We start from the raw sequence: 11,739 nt of genomic DNA, 5'->3' as shown, positions 1-11,739 counted from the left end.
TTACATAATACTATATTATATAAACAAAGAGAAAAAAAAAATATATTTCTTATATTATTAATATTATAGTTAGATATGTGAGAAATGTATAAGTATTACAAATTGTAAATACTTAATTTATAAGAACTATTTAATGTATTTATATTTCAAATTGTGAACATGGGCCCCCACACAAACATGTTCAGTGGGGCCCATTATCTTCTTGAAAAAAAAATAAAAAAAATAAAAAATATAGGAATTTAATAGATGCCTACCTATAGGTACATATATCTACAAAACCCTGGGTAGTGGGTAAACGCGTTGTACTTCCCTAACTATCTCATAGCGTATAAGTATGTTCACTTAATTACAAGGTTTTAATAAAAAATAATCCATTCAATAAGCAAGTTGATGATTTGAAATTGTTAGAATATTAATGTCACACTTGTCATGTACGTCTTAAATATTTATAAAGGTTTATATTAAACGTATAGTGCAAGAGTTTATTGAACATATAAAAAAAAAAAAATGAAAAAATATTGAATAGAATACAAGTTATTTAATTTGTCAAAACTTTGTGGGACACTCTGTATATTATAACAAAAGACATTTCTAGCTTGGAATTAAGCTGTAATGTAATAAAATATTTTTTAAATACAGTTATTATAAAAAAGCTTAAGCTTTATTTGATTTTAATCGAAATGATGCATGCGCTATCCATGTAGCAAGAGGTTTATCGAAGTCCTTATTGATAACATCTTTAACATTTTGGATGTACACGTAATTAAACGTAATGCATCTAAAAATGATTAAAATTCTAAATGTTACTTTAATTTAAAGTAGTTCAACTTATAGAAGTAATATATAAGTCGTATCCATTAATTATTAACACTCGAGAGTATATAATGATATTCTTTTAATAGTAATATAGTACAATATCGGAAGAGATATACTAAACTTACCTATCAATAAATTATAGCATCCGAGTTTGGAAAAATCCTTTTTTTTTTTTTGAATCCTAGTAAGGATTTCATCTGAGAACATTTTAATCATTAATCAACGAACGCTTTATCCAACACCTTTAATACCAACTAACAATGACAATTGAAGTACCTGATAACAATAAAATATAATTTAGACACAGGTAAGTAATGTTACTAAAAAATGTAATGTTCACAACAAACTAAAATATATAAAGCATATGGATTTATATATATTATATACACGTACCAAATTAAATCTTACATTCTTATCAAGAATTCTACTCTCTGCAGCCTGAAGATCTTCTTCAGTTTGAATGGGAAATAAATTGCAATAGTCTGAAGTTTGGCCTATTTGATTATTGTTCAGCTGTTCTTGAATACTGGAATTCCCAAAATGTGTTACAAAAGAATTTAAAAGAATATGTGTAGCGTTTGTCTTTGAATTAATGCCAGAAATGTCGTATTTCATTTTTGTTAGTGCATTTAACACAAATGTTGGAAAATCTAAAAAAATAATTATGATAAAACAACCGTTATATGTAAAAAGGATAAAAATAAAAATACCACAATTGGGCATCAATTTGTCTGCAGTATTAATAGTTTTTGCAGAAGAAAACATAGGTGTATTACTGTTATTATTATTATTTGATAGTGATTTTGAATGTGAAGAAGAAAAGTTCTGGTCATTATCTTCAACAACTATTTTTCCAATAGGAGAGTTCAAAATGGAATGTCTTGAATTTGAAAACTCAGCGTTTTCTAAAAGCATAAATAATGATTTACAATCAATTATTAAATCACAAATATGGATCACATTACATTTTAAAATTGACCATTAAATCTAAATATTTTAAAATTAATATAATATTAGATCTACCGACCAAAATAACTATATTAATTTATTATAAGCTGCTTATTAAATTTACCTTGGTTAAATTCATTAGTTTCAAATGAAGCTTTTTCCAAAGAAAACTTAGAGTAATTGTTTTTATTATAATATGATTGGGACAGTGGCTGACCAATATCTTGATCAATATCTTTTGCACCTATTTTCCCAATTGGTAAATTCCCTATACAATAATGTCCTTTGTTTGAAGAATCATCACTTACTAAAAGCATGAATATTTTAAAATTAATTATTAAATCTTGAATATATTTTATGCGCAATAAACAATTATTAAATTATACCATCTATATAGCAACTATATTTATAACAAGCTTGTTATTATATTTACCATGATTAAATGTCTCATGAGTTTCAAATAAGGCCCTTTTCACAGAAGAACACTTAGGTGTTTTGTTTTTATCTTTTGATTGAGATATTACAAATGGCTGAAGAAAGTCCTGATTTCTATCTGCAATCACTCTTTCGGTTGGAGAATTCTTCGCAGAACTATTACATTTTGTTTTAGTTGATATACAAGTAGACAAAGCGTTTTCTGAAAGTAATAATAAGCACGATAGTACACATGGTATAATGTATAGTTATATAATATATTATAGTTTAGTTGTAGAATAATTGTATAATTTATTAACTATTTAAATTTTTCAAAATGGACGGTTGGATGTATTCGGGATCCTTATCAGAATCATATGAATTTTCGTCAATTTGTTCATGGTTAGAATTTGCATTAAATAGACCATGCAATTTATTATGTTTTTGCTGTATATCTGTCAGCATTTAAATTTTAAAGTATCAATATTAATGTAATTTATAAAGTATTTTAGGGCGAAACTTCAATATAAAATTACATATACATTACCTTTTGTTAAAAATTTTGGAGGACTTCTCATTTTAGAAATTGACTTGGAAGAAACTGCATCATCACAAGATGATATCTCAGTTTTTGACATTAGTTCATCAGCCTTTTTAGTTGCTTCAGTATAACTTTCTAATTAAATACATATACATTTTAAACAAGATAAAAATCAGTAGGAATAAAATTATTAATACTTACTAAACTGTCCAACAACTCTCGATGGAAACCATTTATATTCTACATCATTAGAATAACTTCTTTTTTCGATTAATCTTCTTACCGTTTTTTTATTAACTGGCCAAGCACAACTCTTTGTCTTTTTTTTTTATCCACAAATCAGGAACTACTTCTATGGTGTCGTCTTTTACAAAATGAACAATACTCCACATTTTGTTTTAATATTTTCAAGATTATGTTACTAGAATATCAATTAAAAATCAAATTTATTATGGTTAGCTACAAAATGTATATTATAGAGTTATATAATTATTCAATTCACTCACTATATATAGTAGTATATTGTATAGCTGTAGATACTAAATACGGCACAGCATAGTAATAAAGTTAATTATAAAATATCCTCATTTTTTTTTCCTTTTTTAATTAAAGGTTATAAAAAAAATTTAACATTTTTGATTTAGTATTAAAGTATCTAGTTTACTTAAAAAAAAAAACAATAACTACATTTATTTAATAAAATTATCTAAGCATTTAGTTCAGTCTCAATTATAATTAAGTATTAAAATAATTAAATTTAAGGATTAATGGCAATGCAATTGATTTAGAATTATGTGTAACTACCATAACTTTTTTTTTCTACATTATTTATATTCCATTCACTTAATTCTTCACTAAGTTGATTTACAAGAAATATATCAAATAATGATGAATTAACAGGATTACTATAAAATTGTTGTTTTATTTTAAAAAATTTCCCAATAAGTGATATACTACTATCTCCATTTTTAAACATTTGACAACTTCTCCACTTTCAATTAATATATAATTATCTTGAGATGTATTTATGTTTATTTTAATTTTATTTATGGTTAATTTTTTGTACTGAATTGTATTGTTATTGCCAATTAATAGCCCATTTCTATGAGGTTTTGATAATATTACACTTGTACATTTTGTATCACTTAGTATATTATGTGGATGTTGAATATATATTTCAGAATATCTGTTTATTAACTGTTCTAGTGGTTTCTCATTTTTTCGAACTTTGGATTTGAAATCTTTCATATTATTTTCAAAAGCAAAGGCGCTGCAGTTTTCAAGTGGTTCAAATTGTTGATAATCATCACCTAAGTGCAGAAGCCCATGAATGTTATGAGATACATGTTGACGGCCATAAAGATTTTCAAATCTAATTACATAACAATACAAGTTTACGGGTAACTCCAATTAAAACCAAGTGCATATAATCAAGACTAAATGAGTGAAGTAAGTTAAATCCAGGTAATTCAATGAGTCTTGAAATACTATCCCCTATATGATAGTCTTCATACACTAGAAGTACATATGATTCATGAGTTCTTTTAGGACATTTGTTTCTAGAATATGGAAAACATACCCGGTTTTGAAAATATTCCCTTTCTATAGTACATCAATTACATGATGAAAAGCATGAATGTCCTTTAGTATTCAGTACAAATGATTTTGCTGGCGCATCACACACAAAGCCTTTGATAAATACTTTTCTATTTCTACCATTAATTATAATTCCATCAGTTAATAAATCTTTAGCTTCAACAATAAAATCTGATAAAAACTCATCACTATCTTTGGGCTTAGCAAAACCATGATAAATTCCCACTGGAAAAACAGTTTTACTGGTACCAACAACATAGGCCAAATATATGCCAAAATTGACACAGTCTAATCAAGTTCTGACAATGTTACCCCTTTGACCTGACATTTGATTAACGTACGTTGTGCCAGCCCCCCCCCCCCCCAAAGGAAAATCTATAAACAAACAATACAGATATTTAGCACGTAATTCGCACGCCTATTTTGAAAATTCGCACGACCTTCCTTCCCTCAAAAAAAAAAAAAAATCACCTCATAGTAAAAGTTCACCGCCTCATAAAAAATTAATATTTTCACATTTTTTTTTTGACTGATATTTAGCACAGTATTCACACCTATTCGCAAGCCTGGTTTTGAAATTCGCACGATCTTCCTTCCCCTCAAAAAAAATAATTCACCTCATACTAAAAATATAATTTTGTCTTTATTTATTATACTGAAGAAAATTTATTTTAGATAAAAAAAAACCTAGATTGAATATAACAAATCTAAAAAGAAAATTAAAAAAAAATTTTTGAATGAATTAAAAATATAAAAATAATTATTTATTTAAGTAGCAATTAATTTTAATCAATACAAACAGTATTATTTTAGTACAGTAACAAATATACTAGGTATGTAAGACCTTGGAATATAATCAATTATAAAATTAGCGTGATGATGTTAATAACAACAATATACCTACCTGCCTAATATTAAACAATTATAAAGAAATATATTTAAATATAAGTATTTAATAGTAGTATTATAAATAATAGGTAAATAATAAATGATTGACTAACATAACCTATATAATGTTATTAATTGTATATAAATTACCACCTATTTATTTTTTTAGTATACTACCATGCATAGCACCATTTTACTCTTATACCTAGTATAATATACTAATTTATTTAGTAATATGAGATGTTATTTTCTTATATAAAATAAGTAGCTGGTAGGTACCAACTAAACTTACATATTATCAAAATAAAACACTCACCTTAGTTTGAATGCTCTAAGAATGTAGCATATAGGTATTAAGCTCAAACTAAGGAGTTTTGATGCACAATATATAAAAGAGAGTAGAGGCGACTTGACATTAGCATTTTAAAAGACCAGGTATAGGTATAGGTACCATGTTAGGAGTTGGGTAAATTTAACTATTGAATATCTATTGAATACTATTAAATATCTTGTTCAGTTAATTACTTAATTGATTTCAAGTAAATGTACCGAATATAATTAGAAGTATAAGAATAAAAAGTGATAGACTATTATGTAGGTACCTAGCATAGTATTATATTTAAAAACTTAAAACATGTTGGCCGTATGAAATATCTAGTATCTACCTATAAAATTATAGGTAGGTAGGTACTTAATTTAAAACTTAAATAATATATATTAGGTACTTACGATATTCGGCTCCAAAGTGATAAACTGCCAACCATAAACTTTATAACTATAGTAACAATAGGTATATTTAATATTCAATAAACTATAATGAGTAATGACGATTGTAGTATTGCAAATACAAGTCGTCCGTAGATCATTAAATGTCCGTTAACGGAAAAAATTGTTTATGACTATTGGACACCGTGCGTCCGTGCAGCCGACGCCAGCGCTGTTAGCGATTATTATTTATTAATAATATTATTATGTGAAAAGACTGAAAACCGATAACTATGAACGTACGAAAAATATAATATTATGAGCGGTCTCTACGTGGGCTCATAGCTTTATATAGGCCATACGGGTAAATCCTGAAAACGAGTATTATATATAAAATTGGAGTACCTATGGTAAAAATAAAATGTTCAATATAGTGTGAGATAAAACACTCTCTCTAGGTAATGTACAATAATTCCATGTTGAAACTCGGGATGCAGTTTTATCACACCTTGTATATTTTCATCATAGACGTATAATACACAATATAATAGCATTTCATCAATTTAATAAATTTATATTTATAAATATTGTTGTTTTCGATGGCCGTTCGGTCGCGATAAGAGAATCGAGTAAAAGACGAGACAGTTTGTGGATGGTGTGGTAGGCTGATTAACTGTGCGCGGGGAAGCGTGGAGATTGTATGAAGTTATTTTCATGTACTCGCGTTCATAATATTAATATTATAACGAAATATTATCTTTATCTATTTACTAAACGTGGTTTTAGCCGTCATTATATAAATATTTTTTTCGCTGAGAAAAATACCTACTTCTCATAAATTTGATAAATATTTATGATATATCTATATAGACCATAGGTAGTTCATAATAATATGCAAGATTAGCTCCCGGCCCTTTCTGTATATTTTGAATTTACTATTATTATCTATGAATTATAATACCCATGTCGTTCACATATTATTATTCTATATTTCTATGTAACATTTTCAAATATTCCTTTGACTAGTGCCGCTTTTACCGACAACCGATGGGAAACCCAGAGTGACTCGTTGAAAAATCGCCATTCGCTACCTATGATTTAATCTACATATGATTAAATACCTTCCATACAACTCCTAAAGCAAAACGATTGGCGAATATAAATTGCAGAGTACCTACACAAGTTTAAAGCACTGTTTGCTTGCTGCCAGCGGTCAATATCTGCTTTCATATAGGTACCTCATATTAGTGGCGTAATTTTGGGGGAGCGGAGGCAACCGATATGATCCATGCTAATAATATATATATTATATAATAAATACCTTATTATAATATAATGTTTTTTTAATATTTTATTTTATTCTAAATAAGCAGGTACATGTATTTATATGCGTGCCTTATTATTAATTATTAATATAGATTGATGCATATAGTGTCAAGTTGAGGGGACAAGCTCTCTTTAAATAAACGTACAACGTACTACTTGTACATACGCAATATATTTATTCAAGCCACCCAAGTTCAGCTTCGTTGTCGTTAACGTAATCTATTGTTATGACAGATGTATTCTCCCATTCTGGTTTGTACGTCGCTCAATAATCCTCAGATACCTATATAGTCAGATATAGTTGATCGTAATAAAATCAAATTATAATAATGAATGAATACTGTAGCTAAGTGCCTAGGTATATAAATGTTAAAATAATTAGGTACTTACCATCGTGCCTGCCGCCAGGACCTCCCAAAAGATAAAACGACCGTTAAAAATGTAAAAATGTGGATGGTATTATATAATACCTTATAATATTATGTAGGTACCCGCCATTACAATAAATTTAACATTATGATCATCATTATAATGGTGACATTAACACTAACTTCAATAGGTATTAAAATACCATAAAAAACCAACGTCCGAACATAGATAACTGTTATTAATTGATTAAAATTATATATATACAATATATACCTATGCAATATTATTATATTATTATATAGGATTGCAAGGAGTGTGGTCTTCTATAATATATATATATATATAAATGTTATTAAATTTAACCAAATTAATAAAAGTGAGGAATACTCGGATATAATATACGCAGTAATAATGTGTTGTGTGGCTCACTATGTAAAATAATATTATTATATGATAAATTTGAACTCAATGATATATGGTAATTGAAAAACAATTCTGAAGGAAGACAGTGTCCGTTAACATATTGTTCTTATTTTTAAATTACAAAAAAAATAACTAAAATTGTTGTTCGCTGTTTAAATATCTAATTTCATCCTGCAAATCAGTGGTGCCGAGTACGCACTTTAAGTGGTTCATTTGAACCACCTAAAATGGTGGGTGGGTGGTGACCGAGTGGTCTGGTTAAGATTGATCCAGGAAAATTAATACTATTACTAAAGTAAGTAGGTACTGGGTACTTACAACTTACACACGTACGACGTACCAGTTACGTATTACTTAGGTAATGCATTATTACAGCAGCCAGTAGGTATTGTATTAGGTACTCTATAAGCAGTTTTCGGACTTCTCTAGATGAATATCTAGATTATTATTTGTTCATCTTTTATCTTATCTAGATAAATAGTTACAAGGTATCTAAACGTTCATCTTAGACAATTTTTTTACTAATCTAAATAAATTCATCTAAATACATTTTATATTGATAAAAATCGCGAAATTGTACTAAATTTTTAAATATTTATACAGATTCTCAAACAAAGTTTATGGTTTATAAATAATTTAATAATGTAATTATTTTTATTTATATCATTATTATTATTATGTTCCTAGTGCCCAACTAAAATATACCAAAATTTATAACCATTTAAAAAATAATTGTATCTTTTTTTTTTATCTAGATAAAAAAGTATTTATCTTTATCTTTATCTAGATAAATATGAGTTAAGTTATCTTTTATCTCTATCTAGAAACATTTGAGTTGCATTATCTTTTTTTTTATCTAGATAAAAAAGTATTTATCTAATCCAAACACTGTCTACAACCAGGTACTAATAATATGTCCATAAGCGTAAATATTGTTTGGGATTTGGGGACCTAAATCCTTACTTTGATAATATTGAATAAGCTTAAAGGAGCACACAACACAAAAAAAAATTAGTTAAATTATTTTTAAATGTTAAATTATTGTAACTATGGCTATATAAAATGATTTGGTGAAAATCCGGTTATAGATGGGTTTGCGAGTCTACATATTATTATGTATTAAATTAACGGGCATTTAAGCTAATTTTGGATAAGCTTTATTTTAACATGAAATATTGAATTGAATTTTTTTTGTGAATAAAATATCTCAAAATGATGTTTCCATATTTATGTACCTATAATGTATTAACAGCATTTATACTTGTACTGGCTAGTAGCTCTATTACTTGATTATACAGAATGTATCTCGGTTTTAATGTACCTTAATTCGAGACCAAATCGATGAGGGCGTTGGCGTACGTTATTTGTGAAATAATTCTAAATATACGGGTAACAACAAGTCGCTGATAAGATTAAGTACTTGGTATGTTTTTAACTAAATAAAAAATTACTGCCAAAACGTTTATGATATCTCTAAAAATAATCTCTGAAATTTTTATCAAAATTTTAAAATAGTTTTTGAAAAAAAAAAACAGTTTTTGAATATATAAGCTACAAACATACTATATTGTTTTTAAGATACCTTAAGCTAGATACCCTAGCTTCTTTAATCGAGGCCATGTAAATGCGACGATTTGATGCATTATTTGACCTCATTTACCCGAGTAACCAATTACAACTATTAATACACACAAAAATATTTATTTATACTAATTTTAGATTCTGAGTGAAGTGAGGAAGCTATTGGTTTTACAATGGTGTTTATTTTTTTTTTTTTTTTTATAACCTGTATACAAAATTTCTACCGAAAGGATTGCTTCGATTTCAATATCGAAATGGTCATTTTTCGATTTTCTCAATAATTATTTAATGCCACGGGAAAAATCACCGAAAAAATTACGAAAAAACGCTAAAAATTGGATTTTAATTTCTAACGCTTTGTTTATCACCGTAGAAACGAATAAAAAATTATAATATCATAATATTAATTCAACTTACTTGATAAAATAAATCATAACAATATAAAATATCCAGACTGACAAATCGTCTCCGCTCAGAATCGTTTTTCTTATACAATTATATTAATATCATTGAATTCAAGTTTAATACAATACCATTATACATTGACCCACTTGTAACATACTGTACAGCAGTGGCGTGCCGAACAGTCATTTTTTGAAGCAATTGCCTCAAGGGCAATTTGGGTGGGTGGGTGGGTGTGTTAGTATAGATGTGAAAATTATACCTAAAAAAACTTAATAATATTTATTATTTTGAATAATAAAAAAAAAATAGTGAAAAAACTGTTGGTGGTGGGGAGGGGGATCAAATTGTATAGTTTGCAGCCTCAGGTCTGCTTGTCAGTTCGGCACGCCACTGCTGTACAGCAGAGCGACATCCACTTACCAACTTTTTTTCTATTAATATTACTATCTGTAACCAATAAGTAACCATTTATCAGTGCCATAGCTAGGGGGTGGGCCTGGGGGCTTTTTTAGCTTGTTTTATATTATATTATATGTTTGATAAAAATTAAAAGTTAAGGCTGTCGAAGTGAACCATTTTGAAGGGGTTGGATTTAGAAAATATTGTACATCCATCGTTAGTACTATATCTATGTGTGTAGTGACTGATCATTAGTGTGTGAAAGTTTCCCGAACGCTTTATGTAATTTAAGATACACGACGGCTAAGATTCTTGAACCCCAGTAGAGTACATACGCGCAGTCACGTCACTATATTTTGTGATGAAAAAATGTTCAACTTACATATGCCACAAAACTCCCAAAAAGTGGAAGACAAATTCACCCAGTACAAAAAGCCCTTTCAAAATTAAAATATATTTTATATATTTGATATATATTACATATATTTGAATTCCTTAATCTCATTTCTAGATTATGTAGGAAATGGATTTATGATGTGTAGTATTGTTTAATTAGTATTATAGTACCAGAGTAATTTTCTTTTTTTTTTCAAAATTCACTTTTACTTTTGAATTACTAAGAAAAAAAAAAAAAAACTACCAGCATTCAACAGTCCTATAGAAGTTGTCGTCTATTCGACTATTCATCGAGGTTACCTAGTGGTAACAACGTGTTCTGTAGCTACCCACTAGAAATAAACTGTTTAGTTATTATTCATATCATTTTGCATTTTGCATTTTAGTCCCGACTTTTTTACCATTATGTATATCTTTTTTATCTACATTTTCGTTTGCCGAATTTTTTTTATTTTTACTGTCAAAATTCATGATTATTTATTTAAATAAATAAATATAAATTTTGACACTAAAAATGAAAAAAATTTCGGCAAACGAAAGCGGATTAAATTAGAGTGCTTGGAATGTGGCAAAACACTTGACAATGATTACAAACAAAAACATGAAAAAAATATACATAATGATAAAAAAGTTGGGACTAAACATTTTGGTGCTCCTAAAAACTCATTCGAAGCTTCTAAATCAAATTCAAAACTAGTAAGTAAAAATATTGGTACTTAAAATAAATAATACTAATTATCAGTATTATGTTATTAACAATTAGTATATTGTATTAATATGTATGTAAGTAGATATAGCCATATAGGTAGGTACTAAGGTACTAATTAATTTTTTTATGTACTCATTTCTTTGATTCAAAATACTCAGAGACCACTGGAAAAAAGTTGTTTTACAAATATTAATTTGAAACATATTCCACCAAAGGTATTAAA

The 11,739-nt window shown here is 27.5% G+C and overlaps 1 protein-coding gene across 5 annotated transcripts; it reads right to left on the bottom strand.

The window, feature by feature from the left end:
* Window positions 1–518: 518 nt before the first annotated feature.
* Window positions 519–7,129, bottom strand: LOC100573651 (probable serine/threonine-protein kinase DDB_G0278509). Of its 5 annotated transcripts, none has more exons than XM_029491608.1 (8): window positions 5,933–7,129; window positions 2,921–3,140; window positions 2,726–2,854; window positions 2,198–2,401; window positions 1,889–2,071; window positions 1,210–1,721; window positions 942–1,092; window positions 519–778 (listed from the first exon to the last, which is right to left on the bottom strand). In XM_029491608.1, exons 3-7 carry the CDS (start codon window positions 2,814–2,816, stop codon window positions 1,048–1,050), a joined length of 1,035 nt encoding a protein of 344 aa, XP_029347468.1. In that variant the 5' UTR covers window positions 2,817–2,854; window positions 2,921–3,140; window positions 5,933–7,129; the 3' UTR covers window positions 519–778; window positions 942–1,047. The 5 variants fall into 5 exon arrangements, with proteins under 5 accessions (XP_029347468.1, XP_029347469.1, XP_029347470.1 ...); XM_029491609.1 differs by having other exon boundaries at window positions 2,921–3,071; XM_029491610.1 differs by lacking the exons at window positions 2,726–2,854; window positions 2,921–3,140; window positions 5,933–7,129 and adding an exon at window positions 2,499–2,686 and having other exon boundaries at window positions 1,210–1,466; window positions 1,527–1,721.
* Window positions 7,130–11,739: the final 4,610 nt, after the last annotated feature.

The sequence above is a fragment of the Acyrthosiphon pisum genome, chromosome A3 (assembly GCF_005508785.2).
Source record: "Acyrthosiphon pisum isolate AL4f chromosome A3, pea_aphid_22Mar2018_4r6ur, whole genome shotgun sequence".
In the NCBI taxonomy this organism is placed as follows: domain Eukaryota; kingdom Metazoa; phylum Arthropoda; class Insecta; order Hemiptera; family Aphididae; genus Acyrthosiphon; species Acyrthosiphon pisum.
Note: the sequence above shows the minus strand (reverse complement) of the source record. Positions and strands in the feature narration are given on the sequence as shown.